At 44.0% G+C, this 19,688-nt stretch overlaps 2 protein-coding genes across 6 annotated transcripts in view; one reads left to right on the forward strand and one right to left on the reverse strand.

Annotated features, from left to right (window-relative positions):
* Window positions 1-19,688, forward strand: part of LOC127530337 (lymphokine-activated killer T-cell-originated protein kinase homolog) — a 349,629-nt gene that overhangs the window by 202,061 nt on the left and 127,880 nt on the right. The window lies entirely within an intron of this gene.
* On the reverse strand, window positions 7,536-10,016 carry LOC127530335 (uncharacterized). Its single transcript, XM_051936977.1, has 3 exons — window positions 9,904-10,016; window positions 9,610-9,783; window positions 7,536-9,483 (listed from the first exon to the last, which is right to left on the reverse strand). Exons 1-3 carry the CDS (start codon window positions 9,967-9,969, stop codon window positions 8,809-8,811), a joined length of 915 nt encoding a protein of 304 aa, XP_051792937.1. The 5' UTR covers window positions 9,970-10,016; the 3' UTR covers window positions 7,536-8,808.

Below are 19,688 nucleotides of genomic sequence, written 5' to 3' on the forward strand. Positions count from 1 at the left end.
ACGGATGAGAAGAGGAGAGACCTGTCACCTAATCATATTTAACAGAAAAACATGTCTGCAATTCACTATTTAACCAGATTTAACCTCAAAAACCAGTAAAAAACAACAATAAAAAACAGTAAACGTACAACAGAAAAGCCATTAAGTGGCCACAGAGTGAAACGTAAGGTGTGCGAAGGGGGAGTCAGATTCTGCCAGGGAGTAAAAAAATACCACAACAGGTTCAGACATTTCAGGTGTCTCACCTGAGTGTTCAGTAACGGCGTTTGAGTTGCTGCGGGTAGGTCACTGGTCATTTTTTACGCATAGTTCCTTTAGGAGAGGATCCTGCTTGCATGTTAAAGGCCTGATATATCTGAAGCTACGGCGTATAACCCACTTCTGACGTGATCCTGCTTCCTTTTGTGTGTGTGTGTGTGTGTGTGTGTGTGTGTGTGTGTGTGTGTGTGTGTACTACGCAGCCTTCAGGAGGTACATGGTCTGTTTTTTGGGGTAAGGCATCATCTTATAAATTTGCTGTACTGTTAACATGCGTCTTCTGTGTCCCTTGGGTGTTTAGTGGCCATTTGGCTCTGTTATCCCGCTGTTGCTTTGCCGTGGCTACGGTTCGCCTTGGTTGTTGCAGACTGCTGCTTCCTCCGTGTCGCCTGATTGTGGCCTGTATTGGTTTAATTTGTTTAGATTCCCCATTTCTTTGGTTTAGAAATTATTTTGTGTTCTGTATATTTTTGGTTTCATATGTTTTCCTTTGATTTTGTTATTACTTTACAAGCAACTGTTATCGCCTGTAGTTTAATCTTTGGTTCCTTTTTGATTGAGTGTTAATTGTGCTTTTGTTTGTTCTGGTTCAGAGGCTGAGCACCTGGATTGGTGTCTTCGGTGGCGGTGCTGCTTCCCCGTGTGGCTTGTGAACCCCTTTTTTTGATGTGTCCTTCACGTGTATTTTCACTAATGTATTGGCTTTTTCTCATTCAATATCTGAGATGAATCTTATTGTTAGAAAGGCATAGCCAGAGGTTTGCTTTTTGGACTGATGAAGCCAGAAGCTTGCTCCAGGGAATCTTTAAACCAGTTTACAGAGAGACATCACCCAGGAAGTTCCCCTCCACATGCAGACTGTCACTGACTGCTGGACTTTATTGTCCAGTCAAAGGAAACGGAGCAGCATTTATTGGTACTTTGAAAATGTTCCTGTTTTGTCATCATTGACGACTGACTCAGAAAAGATTCACTTAGGGCCTTTGTTAGTAATATTATTTTCAGTGGTGTCAGGAAAAATTCTCCAGTGGAGTCCTGACTTCTCCAAATAAATACTCAGAGTCGTCTCTCAAGTCAAGACAAAGTTTTACTTGCACAAGACAGAGCAGAGCCTGAACGAGTGACTGGCAATAGGAGGAAACAGTTTAGTTTTTAAGAACGCACATAAACAAGTTAAACTGGTATTATCAGTTTCTGAGCAGCCAGTTTCAACCGGCTGCTTGCAGGATCAACTTGTTATATTTTCATAGTCAAAGTTAGATCATGGAAATTTACTGGGTACATTGGGTTATATGAGTTCACAGTCACACAGTTATACGGTAGTTTGGAATTATAAAGAGCATTTAATCATAACATAATTATAATTTTATACCAAGTGGACATAACATTTTGTGGCTGCGTTTTAAAAGAATACCTGAATTCCAGAAAGTAATTGTTTCTTTACCTAAATGAATAGCACCTTTTATGACACTACTTGTGTATGTATCTGTCCAACATGGCTTGTTCTGCTGTAAAATGGTATATATAACTTATATTGTTTAGAAATTAACCATTTTCTGTTGGTATATCATCGTATATGGTCTGTCTGTTCAGTAAAATCTGTCCTTACAGGGGGCTGAGCAGGTCTGTGGTCTGACTTACTGTCAGGGCTCCCTCCTCACCCCCATCCTTCCCACCTGACATCCCCAAATACCCCTTTTCCCATCTGTTTCCTCCCACTCATGCTTCTCTCCCCCTCTCCTGTTCCTCTGCCCTGCCTGTCTCCCATCCACTCCTCTGCCCTGCCTGTCTCTCATCTGTTCCTCTGCCCTGCCTGGCCTGCCTATCTCCCATCTGCTCCCCTGCCCTGTCTCTTCCCTTGCAGCTCGGTGCCTGAGTGGAGTCTAGCTTCTCAGCTGACTCCACTCAGGCAATCAACCTCCTCCACGGCTCCCGGGCAGCTGACAATCATCATGCTAACGACTCACCCCTACAATAAGTACCGGCTCAGCTTTCCACTCCCTGCCAGAGTATTGAACCTGAAACCATGCAGTTCGGTTTGCTCTCAAGCCTTTGACGTTTTCTGTTTGAGTTCCTGCTTAATTCTAACCTTGTTTTTCTCCTGCCTTCACGCAGCCAGCTGTCCGGGAACCCCACTCCTGCCTGGTCCCCCACTCCTGCCTGGAACCCCCACTCCTGCCTGGAACCCCCACTCCTGCCTGGACCCCCACTCCTGCCTGGACCCCCACTCCTGCCTGGATCCCCCACTCCTGCCTGGATCCCCCACTCCTGCCTGGACCCCCACTCCTGCCTGGACCCCCACTCTTGCCTGGACCCCCACTCCTGCCCGGAACCCCCCGCTCCTACACCCTGGTTTTCCCCCACCTAGCCACCATTTTCACCCCCAAACAATAAAACCACTTGCATTCAGCCAGCCCTGGTAGTGTGGCTTTCTGCTCGGGTCCACCAGCTCAGTCCGTGACAGAATACTCTGGCCAACAAACGGACCCGGAGAGCCCACTACCGGGGTTTGGACCTATCCTCTCCCCTCCACAGCCCTCGCCATCCCCGAAACTGGAATCCCTCTGCTCTGCTCCTCGTCTGGTCACCCATCAGCCCCCTGTGAGTAATTCTCCTTCTGTAAAATCTAGTCCAGCTCAGTACACCCCACTGTTAATTTTTTTGGAGCCACCCTGTTTAGTTCTCAGCCACCATGCCTAGCAAGACCACTCAGCCCCCACCTGATTCTATCACCTCCCGAGAGTTATGTGACTTTTTGTTAAACCGGTCCCTGGGTTTGGACCCCCCCCAGCTATCAATCGGAACCAGTTCCCCCGCCGACTGTGGAGCCAATCGTCGAGCGACGAGGACGCCATGCCAGGAGGTGCCGTGGCTCCCAGGATCCCGGTCCATCCAAGCCCCATTTCGACCCTCCACCTTCGGTTTGCACGGGGTCCATTCTCCTGTCCCCTGTTCCTCAGACCCTGAATCAGACCTCCATTCCCCTCAACCGGACCCGGATCCAGTCTTCAGCCCCCCAGAACCAGACCTCGACCCAGCCCTCCGGCCACCAGAACCAGCCCGCTAACCCCCAGAACCAGACCTCCGTTCCCCCCAAGCAGACCCAGTCCTCGGTACCCCTGAGCCAGGTGCCGACCCAGACTTCAGGTTCGTCCTACGTGTTCTTCTTTTCATGTAAGGAGAACAGCGTGTTTTTTTTTATGCTGTAAGCGACCTCTGGTGGGAATGGAAGGAGTCTGGCAAGGAGAGCACGGTAGCCTTGGCGCGCAGGTTAGCAGCCCAGAGGCCCGAGCTAACCTGCCGCCTACCTAAGGAGATACAGGACTTCCTGGACACTCCTCCCCGCACCCAGTCCCCGGCTCCAGTCCCGCCCCCGGAGGGGCTCCAGTCCCCGGCTCCAGTCCCGCCCCCGGAGGGGCTCCCGGCTCTGCCCCCAGAGGGGCTCCCGGCTCTGCCCCCAGAGGGGCTCCCGGCTCCGCCCCAGATTCAGTTCCCGTGGAGGTCGACGAGGCTCCGCCCCCAGATTCCCGCGGAGGTCGATGAGGCTCCGCCCCCAGATTCCCGCGGAGGTCGACGACGCTCCGCCCCCAGTTCCCGCGGAGGTCGACGACGCTCCGCCCCCAGTTCCCGCGGAGGTCGACGACGCTCCGCCAGCAGTTCCCGGAGCGGTTCGCCGGAGCGGCCCCACCTGTCTGTCTGGACCCCAGGCCGTCCTCGGAGGAGGACCCTCCGGCGAGTCCAGCTTCGGCCGGACCCGCCTCCAGGCCTCCCTCTGAAGCGTGCCCTCCGCCCTGTCCAATCTCAACCCGTCCCGCCTTCTGGCCGTCCCCCAGAACGGGTCCTCCGGCTTGTCCCGCCTCGACCAGTCCGGTCCACGAAGCGGATCCTTAGGCCGGTTCGGCCTCGACCTGTCCCGCCTTCGGGCCGTCCCCCGAAGCGGACCCTCTGGGCCGTCCGGCCTTGGCCTCTACCGCCTCCGGGCCGCCCCCCGGAACGGACCCTCCAGCTTGCCCAGCCTCGTCCGGGCCGCCCACCGGAACGGACTCTCCGTCCTGCCCACCCACGGCCAGCCCGACCCCCAGGCCGCCCACCGGAACGGACTCTCCGTCCTGTCCATCCCCGGCCAGCCCGGCCCACGGTCCGTCCTCCGGAGCGGATCCTCCGGCCCACTCATCCACAGCCAGTCCGGCCCACGGTCCGTCCTCCGGAGCGGACCCTCCGCCCTATCCATCCTCGGCCAGTTGAGCCTTCGGGCCGACCCCCAGAGCTACTGCCCTTCCCTTCACTCAGTTCAGTCCGGCCCTTCCCTGCCCCCAGTTCAGTCCGGCCCTTCCCTGCCCCCAGTTCAGTCCGGCCCAGTCCTGCCCCCAGTTCAGTCCGGCCCAGTCCTGCCCCCAGTTCAGTCCGGCCCAGTCCTGCCCCCAGTTCAGTCCGGCCCAGTCCTGCCCCCAGTTCAGTCCGGCCCAGTCCTGCCCCCAGTTCAGTCCGGCCCAGTCCTGCCCCCAGTTTCAGTCCCCTTTGGGCCCTTCCAGTTCCCCCTTTGGGCCCTTCCAGTTCCCCCTTTGGGCCCTTCCAGTTCCCCCTTTGGGCCCTTCCAGTTCCCCCTTTGGGCCCTTCCAGTTCCCCCTGTGGGCCCTTCCAGTTTCCCCTGTGGGCCCTTCCAGTTTCCCCTGTGGGCCCTTCCAGTTTCCCCTGTGGGCCCTTCCAGTTTCCCCTGTGGGCCCTTCCAGTTTCCCCTGTGGGCCCTTCCAGTTTCCCCTGTGGGCCCTTCCAGTTTCCCCTGTGGGCCCTTCCAGTTTCCCCTGTGGGCCCTTCCAGTTTCCCCTGTGGGCCCTTCCAGTTTCCCCTGTGGGGGCTCCTGGCTGCCCTTGGTAGCCGTGGGTTCTCGCCCCGGCTGGCTCCGTAGGGCGCCAGGAGGCGCCCATTGGGGGGGGGGGGGGGGGGGTACTGTCAGGGCTCCCTCCTCACCCCCGTCCTTCCCACCTGACATCCCCAAATACCCCTTTTCCCATCTGTTTCCTCCCACTCATGCTTCTCTCCCCCTCTCCTGTTCCTCTGCCCTGCCTGTCTCCCATCCACTCCTCTGCCCTGCCTGTCTCTCATCTGTTCCTCTGCCCTGCCTGGCCTGCCTATCTCCCATCTGCTCCCCTACCCTGTCTCTTCCCTTGCAGCTCGGTGCCTGAGTGGAGTCTAGCTTCTCAGCTGACTCCACTCAGGCAATCAACCTCCTCCACGGCTCCCGGGCAGCTGACAATCATCATGCTAATGATTCACCCCTACAATAAGTACCGGCTCAGCCTTCCACTCCCTGCCAGAGTATTGAACCTGAAACCATGCAGTTCGGTTTGCTCTCAAGCCTTTGACGTTTTCTGTTTGAGTTCCTGCTTAATTCTAACCTTGTTTTTCTCCTGCCTTCACGCAGCCAGCTGTCCGGGAACCCCACTCCTGCCCGGAACCCCCACTCCTGCCCGGAACCCCCACTCCTGCCCGGAACCCCCACTCCTACACCCTGGTTTTCCCCCACCTAGCCACCATTTTCACCCCCAAACAATAAAACCACTTGCATTCAGCCAGCCCTGGTAGTGTGGCTTTCTGCTCGGGTCCAACAGCTCAGTCCGTGACACTTACCATCAAAGGTGAAAGTAAAAGATGTATTTTTTTAAAATGTACACAATGTCCTCAAATGCTTTTCAGTATTTACCAATAGTAGTAGTTGAAGAGTTCATTTGCAAAAACAGGTAACTCAGTTTTATAAATTTTCAGAAAACTCATTTTTTATTGTTTACTTTAGATAATAATAACACTAATAATTTATTTATTCTCTGTTTTGTCATGTACTTTTCTACTGAGTCAAATCTTCAGTTTGATTGATATTATCTCAAGTAAAAAATAAAATATAAGGTTTTCTGACAATTTATCAAAACGGAGTTATCTGTTTTTGCATATGAACTCTTCAGTTGTCACCTTAATTAAGGAGTGTCAATGTTAGTGAATGTGCCTTTTTTAAGTGTTACCAGTATTTGCAGTGATAATGATGTCCGTCTAATATTTCAGTGAAGTGGAGGAATTTTGTAGCGGACTGGAAAAAGAGTTGAAAAAATAAAGAGGTGGTGCTCACTTCAGACACGAGTATAGTGGCATGAAATGTCAAAAATAAAATATATTTTACCAAGTTAAAAAAGTGAAATGTGTGTCGTTTATCAAATAGATCAGTGCTTTATCTGCTTATACATGTTAATGTCTGTCTCTGTGTCTATCAGGAGGTAATAGATCAGAGATTTTGCTGCAGGAGTCATAGAGCTAATTTACCTTTGTGTGTCTGGCTTTTATTTTTATTTACTGTTGTGTAAAATATATATCTGCCTCTATGTGTACTGCCTATTTCCAACCTTTCAGACTGTCCTTTTTGAGATTACACAAATTGTCCAAATGCTAGTCTTAGCAACCAACTTATGATATTGTAATGAGTACTATTTGAGTGAATTAAACCTTTAAAATCTTAGGTATTATATGAAGTAGTACTTTGTGTGGAATACTTGATGGGGTCCTGAAAGTTCAGCTTCTGTAGACAAACTTACCGGGGCCAAAATAAAAGTGGAATACTCTTTGAATAAACCTTTTCAATTCCAAGTATATTCTGAGTGAAATCAGCCTTTAAAACCATAAGTTGTGCATTTAAGTCGTAAATTGTGCACTTTAGTGATCATCTATTGTGATAACTGTCTCTAAAAAATGCTCTAAATGTGCAGCTCGGTGCAGCTTCCTGCTCTGCAGACACATATATACTGGAGATTTTGTCAGATGTTCAAATCAGCAAGAGAGACAGATAATCAGTTGTAGACTGACAGAGATTTTTCTTGTTCATGCATGTAAAATTATGATGATTTATGCCCTCATGAGAAAATTAAAAAAAAACTAATTACACCGGCTGATCTTCAATTCAGCAAATGCATCTGCGTGTACATCAGCCTCAACCATCGACTGTCACCACAAAAAGAAGAAAGAAAGAAAACAAACTTCATTTCCCCTAATGACACCTCTGATCAATCATAACAGAAGTCGTTGTTTGAGGCTGAAGTCGATGAAGGTGGTTCTGGTAATTCATCGCTTCCCTGAAGATGAGATCATGACGGACAATTTTTTTTTTGCTGTTTCCATAGTTTATTTATACTGAAAATAATTCACTGTTGGCTTCCAAACGTGAACTCATTTGTTTCATTTTCACTTTTAATTTTGTTCAGACAGAGCTTGAACACAGCAAACAGAGACAGCTGGGATACAGATGATCGACAGAGTGATTTTTATTTATGTTGACAGTTTTTTAAAAAGAAGAAAAGACACAAGGAGAAAACAGAACATGCTGAGTGTACAGAAAATAGAGCTTCAACATGTAACAATTAAAAAAATTAAATCATGTTTTTGTCTTTGTTAGGGAGAGAAATACAGTTTCATAAACTACATAAAGTTTTTCTGTATTTTACACACTCATGTAATGGTAAAGCAGTCACATAGATAAATGTGTTAAATCTGAGATTAAGAAAATCATGGTAGAAAAAGACATCAGAGCATTCAGTGATTTACAAAAACACACACATTGCTGACAGAATGGCAGGAACAAAAGAAATGTTTGTGATGGAAACCTGAACCAAACATCACTTTGGGAAGGCTCACAATAAAGAACTTATGAGGACAGTTCTGCTTCAGTATTTATTTCAGATATAGTTGTTTTTTTCTTCTTTCTTCTCTCATTAATTATGTGATGATTTATCTGCTGTCCCTGAATATCAAACTGGATAAGAAGTAGTTCAAACCTGCAGCAGCTGCAACAGTAACATGCTGCTGACACACTGATGCTTCAATATTAATTCAATATTAATTATGAAATTTATGATAATATATCAGTAAAAATCTGTACTGTATATGCCATAGCAGTACTTTAACATTTTAACCATATTTTGCTGCAAATATTTATGGACTTTTCCTTCAGTAAGATTTTCCAGGCAGTACTTCTACTTGTAATGAAGTATTTTTACATTGCTATTTTGCCATTTTTGCTGAAGTAAATTATCAAACTTTTTCTGCCACCTCTATAGTTGTGTTCTACTGAGGCATTTAGGATTATCATGATCAGCATCAGTGACAACCTTAATGCAGATAAAAACAAAGAAAAGAACACACAAAGGCATCACAAATAGATCTGGAAGTTATAGATTAAACTTGAGACTGAAAATAAACTCGTGAAACATGAAGTGATGCAGGGTTGTGTTTTTGTTTAGTTTTTTTTTAAACTTAAGAGGCACTTTGTGAATGATTCAAAATCGAGTTTTGTGACGTTTAAAAAATGTGAAATATCATTTCTTTTGATAGATATGGCAGCTAACAATTCTCAGAGTTAAATGAATTAACTGTGAGCTTTTCAACTATATTTTGTCATCGTAGAAAATCATGTGATTGTCAGAGATTGTACTTTTGAGGGGACTGCATTTTCACACACTGTTACTGTAATATTTTAATAAACTTATCAGATTTCAGTATCCAATAAATCCCTTTTTAAGCTGTCTTCTTACTTTCAGGGGTGTAGAATGTACCATTCCATGTATTAAACTCGATCCTGCTTAACACATTCTTAAGTGCCCGATCAGCATCTCTTTTGGCTCTCTCTCTGTTGTCAGCTGTACATTTGATAGATTTTGGTCGTGAATCCTGTTTAATTTTATTTTCAATTTTCAGTAAGTTGCTCAGACTCTCAGCTTCAGCACAGTTGCCATAGTCTGACTCATCTGTTTCATCTGTGTTCAAGCCAAACATGTTACCACATGATCTGCAAGGAGGCATTTCTCCTCCTTTTCTGAGGTTAAAGGCCTGACACCTGACATAGTTAGGTATGTGGATGGTTCCATCAAAGTATTCCTTCTTGGACTTATTTGGATAGTAGGTCATCACTGCTCCAGCTACATAATCATCCCAGGCACCAAGGCATGAGGCAGCAATCATGATTTGCCCTGCATTACAACCAGAAGTGGACATGGAGACTCCATAGTACCTGACTGAATTGTTGGATTTTTTTTTAGAGATGCAGATGACAGTGGAAATTAAATTCTTTAGATTTTTCTTTTCTTTTCTAGTTAAATCCTTTGATGGAACATCTTTCTCCAAATCAGTGATGAACTTCTGCAGTCTGCTTCTTATTTCCTCTTCCTTCTCTTGTCCAACTACGTGGACCATCTGAAAACAGTCACAAATAATGCCAAGCTGTGACTTTGTGTTCACAAATTACAATGATGCACTTTAAAAGTTTATACAACTTTACAACGAAGAATTTAATCACCTTCTGACAATCTATAACCTTACCATGTCAAGCACACATGAAAATGGACTCCTCCTGGGCAGTTGGCAGGAATAGAGTTCAAATGGCCGAGGGTAGCGAGATTTCAACGCCTCGAATAGGTCTGTATCGTTCAGAATACTTTCTGGGGTCATTCCTGGTTTTTGGATATTTCCCAAAAAGAAGATGCTGTGAAGAATCTGTACACACACACACACACACACACACACACACACACACACACACACACGCACACACAAATATCACCACTTATGTTGTATCACATGTCCCATGCTGAATCATGACTCTATTCAACATACCTCATCCACTAACACTGAAGTATCTTCAGAAGTCTTCTGTTTAGCCTGGGGTTGTAGATCCGTCATTGTAGCAATGATTGATCGAGCTTTCTTTCTGAACCATTCTTGACTTTTCAGAATGTCTTCCCTAAAATAACGAACATCAGTTAAATTAACAAGACTAAACCTCACAATGCAGTGATGAATGGTAGTGTTTTAATACAATTGTTGACTTACATTCTCTTCTTTCTAGTAGCCTGATAAAAGTACAAATAACACAGCATATTATAAAATTATACAATTCTCTGACAACCAAAAATTAAATTAGCAATATAGATATATCATCAAGACGTTTCTATTATACACACACACACACACACACACACACACACACACACACACACACACACACACACATATATATATATATATACATATGTATCACATGTCCCATGCTGAATCATGACTCTGTTCAACATACCTCATCCACTAACACTGAAGTATCTTCAGAAGTCTTCTTTTGAGCCTGGGGTTGCAGATCCGTCATTTTATCAATGATTACAAAAAGTACAAATAACACAACACATTATAAAATTATACAATTCTCTGACAACCAAAAATTAAATTAGCAATATAGATATATCATCAAGACCTTTTTTATTACACACACACACACACACACACACACACACACACACACACACATGTATATATATATGTATATATATATATATATATATATATATATATATATATATACATATATACATACATACATACATATATAAACACTAACAAGGGAAAATATTGGATAGCAGCAACTTACCATTGTACGTTCCAGGGAATTGAAACTGATGCAGACAAATGCCGTCCTTCTTCCTCATTCACTGTATGACTTCTACTTTGGCTGGTTTCCCATATAACTTGAGCTGTGATGTATTCCAAGCAGAACAACACCTACTTGTACAAATGAAATAAGCTCATACAACTTCTAAATCGGTCTCCTCTTCTCTTATGCTGTTTTTTTTAATCAAAAATCTCAAAAGTGAGTAAGTTGTGACTGAGCAACTTGGTAAGTTGATGTAGAAAAGACATCAATTCATGGTATTCAGATTCGTGCATAAAAATTCAGGAGCAGAATTCAGAAAAAGTTGCACGTTCAAAATTTCCGGGGCAACTCATCACTTAACATGTCCCAACAAACGTTCAAAAGAAACCTACGTTCATGACTGTGGTATGTACTTTATCGTCTATGCCTCACCCATTCCACCCACGCTCAATTCAATTCACAAATTGGATTGTGAGAAATGGATTGCTTTAATGGAATGTCATATCACCAGTTTGCTCGACACTGGGCAGAGTGGGAAGCCTCTTGTTAGTGTTGGGCAACACTGGCAGGAAATCATAGAAACACATGGAGACCACACACACAGTTTCTCTGTTAAAAGAAAATATGTTTACACCAAGAACTCATTAACTGCCGGAGAAAGTACAATAGGGTGATGAACATAAACATGAATATAAATGCACAATATACCAGGTTTCCTCCAGTGTGACAGGGTTTGTGTAGCAGGGTGTGGTAGTACACTGATGCAAATCAACAACAGCTGTAAGATAACAGCTAATTTCTTTAGCATCATGGCTACTAAGAAAGAAACCTAACTTGTGTTGTCTGTGGTAAATGACTATAATGCAGATTTATTATTCAACATGGTAGCTGAAGTTAAAACTTTTCCAAAAAAGAAATCTTTTTCACAGTGAAAGCTATATTCTATTTAAGGAAAATCCTGCAACTGATCAAACATTTTGGCAACTCCTCAGGTATGAACCTCTTCATGATCCAGCTCACTAGTGGTAAAGAGGAATATACAAGTTACACAGAGGAACTTATGGACAAAAACTTGCCATAAAACTCTTATTTTCCTTATTTTCTTATTTTTTATTTTCCATTTTCACAGAGTTGAATTTTTTAACCAACATTAGTCCTGTTCATTCTGACCAAATATGGAGCTTCGGCTGATTCTGCCATCAGACATCGAAAGGACGCTGCTAATTCGGTAAATTAATGTTTATTTTCTTATCTTATCAGTGGCAGAATAAGCCGAAGCTCAACGGTGACATGGCTTCACTTCAGCCGTGCTTGGAGCTGGCGTCAGGCAGGAATCCTGTGTTCAGAATCCCCGCCCAGAGCAAACTGATTTGCATTTTTCCTTTGCTTGGTGGACTGAGGAAATATAAAGAGAAATAAATACAAACATACATACATTAAAAAATACATAAATAAATAAATAAATGTGGAAATACAAAGAGAAATAAATAAATAAATAAAAGGAAAAAACAGAAAAGGTGAAAGCAAAGACAAAATTTTCCTTTTTATTTCTTTATTTCTCTTTATATTTCCACATTTATTCATTTGTTTGTTTCTCTTTATATTTCCACATTTATTTATTTATATTTTGATGTGGCACTCCTGTGACTCCACAGTGCCAGAGATGGGAATTGTGACACTTTGACTATCTCTCCTATGATTACAGTTTTTCTCGATTGCTAACATGCATTGGTCGAAACTGAAGTCACATGTTCAAAACTCTTAACACAGTCTGCAAAACAGCAGTCCGAACTGTGAATCACTTTCCATTGCTTTCACACAAAATGCATTCAGTGACCAAAGTCACCAAAATTCATGAACTCTGTTCTCAGTTTCTAGTTCACCACCTGCAAAACACTAGACTTTTACAGCACATTTTTCAAATGCTAACACACTTTGTTCAAAACTGTAAAAACCACAATCAAAACAGAATGATTGGGGGAAAAACATGGTGAATTTCTGCTGCAGCCACATTGAAATCTACTGAAAATCATATCAAAGTATTGACAATAAAAATAAATTTAAAAAATTATGTAATTCCAAACACAGCTGAGTGTAGTTGTCAGCTGAAAACTGATTCAGGCGATCTGTGTTTGGTCTCATCAGAAACCATAAAAAGGAGACACTCAAAAAAGTTCTACCCACAGTGCATTGCAAGAGAAGACATCAGATGTAAGAGATGGAAACATGAGGCCAAACGCACACGACTGTGAATGTTACAGTATACATGTGGTTGTTAGTTTTTTAGTTTTAGCTCTTGATTTCTATTCTGCCCCCTGAATTCTGAGATTCTGCATTTTTTTATTTACAGTAAACTTTTAATTTTTTGTAAGGTCCCAAAGTTTCATGCAAAGGCACAGAGAAAATATGTCAATGTTGTTGAAGTAAACTGCTGCATTCCCGATTCATTCTCGTTGCAATATATTACAATGATTTAGAACACTCAAAGTGCAAAGATCTTATTTTATAATAAAATACTGATTTATCTAAAAAGAAATCATTCAAACTTGAAATATTACAATTTATTTCATGTAATGCTGTCTGTTGTTAGTATTTTACAGTTCAGTGTGCTCAGAAGTGAGACTATTTGCTAGTGTTGTGGTTGAATGAGCTTATTTTGAGACATATATGAAGTGTTTTGTTGATGAGAAACAGTTTTGGGGATGAGATTCACGGTTTAGCTGAGATGCATGATGGAAATGCAGGCTGTGTTAAGAGTTTTGAACATGTGACTTCAGTTTGGACCAATGCTTGCTAGCAATTGAAAAAAACTGTAAAGTCTCTGTGAGAAGTGATAGAGTGTATCAATTTTTTAACGTGGTTACTCTCTTCCATGTAGGCTGCTGCGCTTTATATTAATTTTTGAAACAATATAATGTGCACATACATCCTCTGGTAGGTTGTATGCCTTGGCATATTGTATAAATAATCATGGTGGGCCGCCATGGTCAGGGCCATTTTTTGGTCCCAGTCCAGCCCTGCTGACACACACACACATACACACACATACACACACACACACACACACACACACACACACACACACACACACACACACACCCTAACCCTTACCCTAACCCTAACCTTAATCATCACCAAATCAAGGCCTATCCCTAAAGAAACGTTTTTGCACTTTCACATTTTTTATTCACAACAATATGGCCAAGAAAACGGTGTTACCACCCGTGGGGACCTCATTTTAGGTCCCCACCGTAAGACGAGTCCCCACCGCCTATGCACAGTGTCAGGTTGACGTCCCCACAGGTATAGATAAACACGTCACACACACACACACACACACACACACACACACACACACACACACACACACACACACACACACACTCTCCTTACATCCGCTTAAACGCTTGGGCATTGGAAAGGATTCTGATTGGACAGGGAGTGGACATGACATATCCCTGTCAGTGTTTCTGCTAGGATTTTTTTCCCCCGCCGGCCGTAGGCACGGAGGGGGATATCGGTGTGGGCACGTCCGTCCGTATGCCCGTCCGTCCGTCTGTACGTACGTACGTCCACATTTCGTTTCCGGAGCATATCTCAGAAACTACTTGAGGGATTTCATTCATATTGCACCCAGGCCATCTCTATATAGTATAGATGTGCATTTTGGGGTGCATGACCTTGACCTCATTTTCAAGGTCATAGTGAGGCACTTCAAATATTTTTGGGTTTCCGGATCATATCTCAGAAACTAGTTGAGGGATTTCACTCATATTGCGCACATTAAGCCTGTTGGTAATGTAGATCTGCCTTTTTGGGTGTATGACCTTGACCTTATTTTCAAGGTCATTGTGAGGCACTTCAAATATTTTTTTGGTTCTGTTTCTGGAGCATATGTCAGAAACTACCTGAAGGATTTCATGCATATTGCACCAACGCCACCTGTGCATAATGTAGATCTGCCTTTTTGGGTGTATGACCTTGACCTGATTGTTTTTATTGTAGTGAAGATGTATCATTTTGTAGGTGTATCGTCCAGTATATATTATCATTTCTTGCACTTAGAGGCACTATATATAAGGTGGGGGATGTTTTAAGCGGAGCGTGTTTATTTCAGTGGTGACGGCAGGCTCTCGGCTGGACATCTGTGAGATGCATATAGCATCGTTTCGATCCTTTTTTAGTAACTTTTGAAGGCGGTGTCCTTGTCTTTCTTTTCTTTTCGTCATCTTTGCTCGTATCTGTGGTAGATACAGTCGACGCCATGTTGTTTTGATCTGAAACCACGGCAACCGGACTCGGCTCCTATTGGTCCATGTGACCAAAAACCGCTGCACGCACTGCAAATCCTAGTCCGCCCGTGTAAATATCACTACGTCACAGTAAAAAAAAGACAGACACAAAAACGCTAATTATTAAAAAATGACTGGAAACGGTGAGCAGAAACCTTTTTTGGGTACTAATTAGCAATAAGATAAGATAAGATAGACTTTATTAATCTCACAAAGGAGAAATTTAACATTACCGGGCTCTTAGAAACAAAAAACAGAGGAGTGCAAAAGTCACGAAAGTGCAAGAACAAGATAATAAATATTGCACATAATAACAACTACACAGTAGTGTTATACAGTCTGATGGCAGTGGGGATGAAGGACCTGCGGTAGCGCTCCTTCTTGCATTGAGGGTGTCTGAGTCTCGTGCTAAAGGAGCTGCTCAGCTCCACTACAGTCCGGTGCAGTGGGTGGGAGCTGTTGTCCATGATGGATGAGAGCTTGGTCAACATCCTCCTCTCACCCACATCCATCACAGAGTCCAGTGGGCAGCCCAGGACAGAGCTGGCCCTCTTGGTCAGCTTGTTCAGTCTCTTCATGTCCCGCTCTGTGCTGCCCGGGGCCCAGCAGATGACAGCGTAGAGGAAAGCAGAGGCTACCACAGTGTCGTAGAAAGTCCTTAGTAGAGGTCTGCACACTCCGAAGGACCTCAGCCTCCTCAGAAGGTGGAGGCGACTCTGGCCCTTCTTGTACAGAGCATCAGTGTTGTGGGACCAGTCCAGTTTATTGTTGAGGTGAACACCCAGGTACTTGAAACTGTCCACTGCTTCAATGTCCTGCCCCTGGATGTTCACTGGTGGATGTGGGAGTGTCCTTCTCCTGAAGTCGACCACCATCTCCTTCGTCTTACTGGTGTTGAGGCACAGATGGTTGCGCTCACACCAGTCCACAAAGTCCATGATGACCGACCGATACTCCAGCTCGTTCCCCTCAGACACACGGCCCACAATGGCGGAATCATCAGAGAACTTCTGGAGATGGCAGCTGTCCGTGTTGTAGGTGAAGTCCGAGGTGTAGATGGTGAAGAGGAAGGGCGAGAGGACGGTGCCCTGGGGCGCCCCCGTGCTGCAGACTACCACCTCTGACTCACAGCCGCGCAGCCGCACGTACTGTGGACGGTCAGTGAGGTAGTCAGTGGTCCAGGCAGCGAGATGTCCATCCACTCCCACGTCCACCAGCTTCCCCCGCAGCAGCGCCGGACTGATGGTGTTGAAGGCGCTGGAGAAGTCAAAGAACATGACTCTCACAGACATATCTTATACAGCAGAGTTCATGTAGATCCACGTGAGTGGAACAAAATTCACTTTCTAGGCACTTTTTCCATGGTCCCAATACAGCCTACTCTCCAGGGTCTCTGGTTTCTAGACTGCCTGCGCTAGCGCTGATCTATAGGACATGTCTGGACTCTTCAGGCAGTAAGAGACGTCTTTGTCGGTCACGTGATGACTGGGGGCCTTTCTGCCAAGTTGGAGGTTCTTCAGGATTCTGGACTTATTTTCTTTCAACCATTCCTGATGCTCTTCATCCAACCTCCTGCCCACAGGACCTTTCCTCACCTCAGCCCAGTCCTCCTCAGTCTAGACATAATATCAGAAAAATGTTGTCAAGGATCATTTGTCAGGATAATCAATCAGAAATAATCCCGTCGCTTATTCCCAGTGAATGTCTGGAACGTATCACCATATCTTTGACGGCCTCTCCCTTGTAAAAGGTCTTGGAAGCTGGAAACTCCATCCCATCAGAACATAGCTGGTCAAGGCTTGAAGCCACCAGATGCAGATCCTCTTCATCATAGGCATACAGCTTTTTGTCCTCACATGTCATCAGGACAAGCTGGTCACATGGATATGATGTTCCCTCCACCACACCTACAACCCGCATTTTCACTATGTCTGGAAGGTAGAACTTTCCCCACCCGTTCACCTCATCATCCTCATCACTGTAAATTGTGCCCTCCAGGGGACCTACTATCAGTGTGGCACCAACTGGATTCTGTAAGACCAACCTCTTCTGTCTGAATGTGAACGTCCACTTTGACACTGATACCAGGTATTCTGCACCTGTAACATATGGTGGACATGAAGATTTGATGAAAGATGGAAATTACATCAACAGTTCTTTTATAATATGTCAGTAACAGATGTGTGACATCTACCATTTTTTCTGCTGCATGATAGTAATTCAGTCCAAGCTAAATCTTGATCCGTGGAACTGAAAGATAGAAAAGGCTATTTTAATGGACTTTACTAAAACAGATTTCAGCTTTTGTTACAGAGCAGGTCAGACGATCAAACACAGGAAGACAAAACATAGCTAACCAATACTTTAAGACAACAATAATTTATTTACAATCTTATATTTACACAGAGACACAAGGAAATGATTAAAGGTCAATGAAAGATGACGATCCCTAAAGGGTAGAAACTAGACAGGAAGGGCAACAACTACTGACTAGAACTGGGACTGATGGGCATGACACTTTTTTTAATCTATGTTTATATGTTTTACCCTCTGATCAATCTGTCTCAATGTACTAGGCTTAGTAGTTCAGTCCTCAAAACATGTTCACACTTTCAGCAGCGCGACAAATTCCACCCATTTAATTGTACTGAGTGAGGCAACATGTTCAGTTTAGTAGAGAAATCTCAAAACTTTACAACACAATCAAACTATTTACATCACTCATACCAACAAAGGGAGTGCTGCTACATGTGATAACTTGTTTAAACCAGTCTGAGTAGAAGAAAAAAACAAAAAACAAACAGGTTCTTACTGCTTGCGCTTCACTGCACTCTTCTCCATTCTGGCTCTGTCACCTATAAAACAACACAACATTAGTTTTGTTAAAAACTGTGGAGGAGAAACATTCAGACACTTTATTGGACTACATACTGCACTGATACTACAATGACTTTTTAAACACAGTACACTGCATTAGCAGCAACTAACCTGACAAACTATATCTGTATGGTCCATCAAGAGTCTCCTGGTGGATTGTGGGTAAAATGTGAGGCTACAGAGTTGCAGTTCAGTTCTGACACCAGCGAACATTTATTATTGTCATATTTATCTCTTTTTCCATGATTGCTTGTTTCTGTTTTGTGTAAGTAACCGCAAAAATACAATCAAATATGCTATAAAATTTCCCTTTGAACCTTAGTGCATAAATATAACGGAATTTCATAAAATCTATCTAGTTTACTAAAGTGGAACGGCAAATTGATCCCTTAAAATGGAATTCTAATGTTGCAATAAACACATCTGGAGGACTATTTCAAAAAATATTAAAAATGATTTCATTGTTCAGTTTTTAACTGACATCTATCAACTGTGAACTTTTCATGGGCTGAAATTAACACTGACATGGGTAAGTTCTTTTATTTGTTTAGACTTTAGCTTTAATCTTTACTGTGGTTGATACACAAACACATTTATTAATTCATACAGAAGGAAAGAAAAACAGTCAACTTTAAGGATGACTGAGTTTACAGATGAAGTCAGATTAACAGCAGAACAAAACAGAATATTAATTTTGAAATAAATTTATATTTCTAGTTTTCTGTTAAATAAAATAATCAAAATACATTTCTTTACACATAGAATTCCTTTACGCATGTAAGACATTTTTAGATTAATTCTGATAATCAGGCCCGGACTGGCAATCGGGAGAGGCGGGACTTTTCCCGGTGGCCTGCCTCCTTATTGGCCTGCCTGGACAGGCCAGCCACGGACTGGCAGGCCAATGAAAAAAAGTTGATCGGCTTTTTGGCAGACAGGCCAGAGACAGCAACGCCAGAAGCCTTACAGAGTACACGCCCGCCCTCCTGTCACTCACACAAAGCACGTGCTCTGAGCTCTAAATCAGAAGGATAGGGATTGGTCAAAGTGACATTTTTTTAGAAGAAACGTGCCATGATTGGTTAGTTGCTTTATGGCCCGCCCCTTCATAGCGAGAACCATAGCGAGAACGGGGAAGCATGCACTACAGAGCGGTCATATGAGAGTGAGGCCAGAGAGTGGAAGGAGCGAAGATTATGGAGCACCCTGAGAAAGCTGGCGGCAAAAAACGAGAAAAGACGAAGAGAAAAGGCGGACATGAGAGGGAGATGGAGAAGAAAAAAAGGTTGCTCGAGGAGGAATGGGCAAAGTGTTATAAAATAACACCCGTTTCATCAACCCCCGCCCAGATCCAGCAGTGTACAGTTGAAAATAAATGATGCTGCTGCTTCAAGTAAGTTTACAAACAGTCGGTTCTTCTCAAATTCATCATCAGACTTCAAAGGCCAAAATATAATTAAAGCTGCAAGCAGCGATGGACGGGTCCTCGCATCCACGCTGGTCGGCGAATCCATGCACGTCCACCAGGTGGCGCTGTGACTGAGAGTGTGTGCTGGCCTCTGAATCACATCTGGACCAGAGTTTAATCACACGTAAAATTTCAGCCAGATTGGAGCATGTTCAGACTAGTTATACAGCATTTCCTGCCCATCCACCACCAGGTGGCGCTGTAACTCAGAGTGTATTTCAAACAGTGGATGTGATGAGGGCTGGACTCTGATCACTCATGAAAAGTTTCAGGCTGATTTGATCATGTAGAGGCCAGTTATACAGCATTTATTGTCCCTCCAACAGGTGGCGCTGCAACA

This window comes from Acanthochromis polyacanthus, chromosome 16, assembly GCF_021347895.1.
Source record: "Acanthochromis polyacanthus isolate Apoly-LR-REF ecotype Palm Island chromosome 16, KAUST_Apoly_ChrSc, whole genome shotgun sequence".
NCBI classification, from domain to species: Eukaryota; Metazoa; Chordata; class Actinopteri; family Pomacentridae; genus Acanthochromis; species Acanthochromis polyacanthus.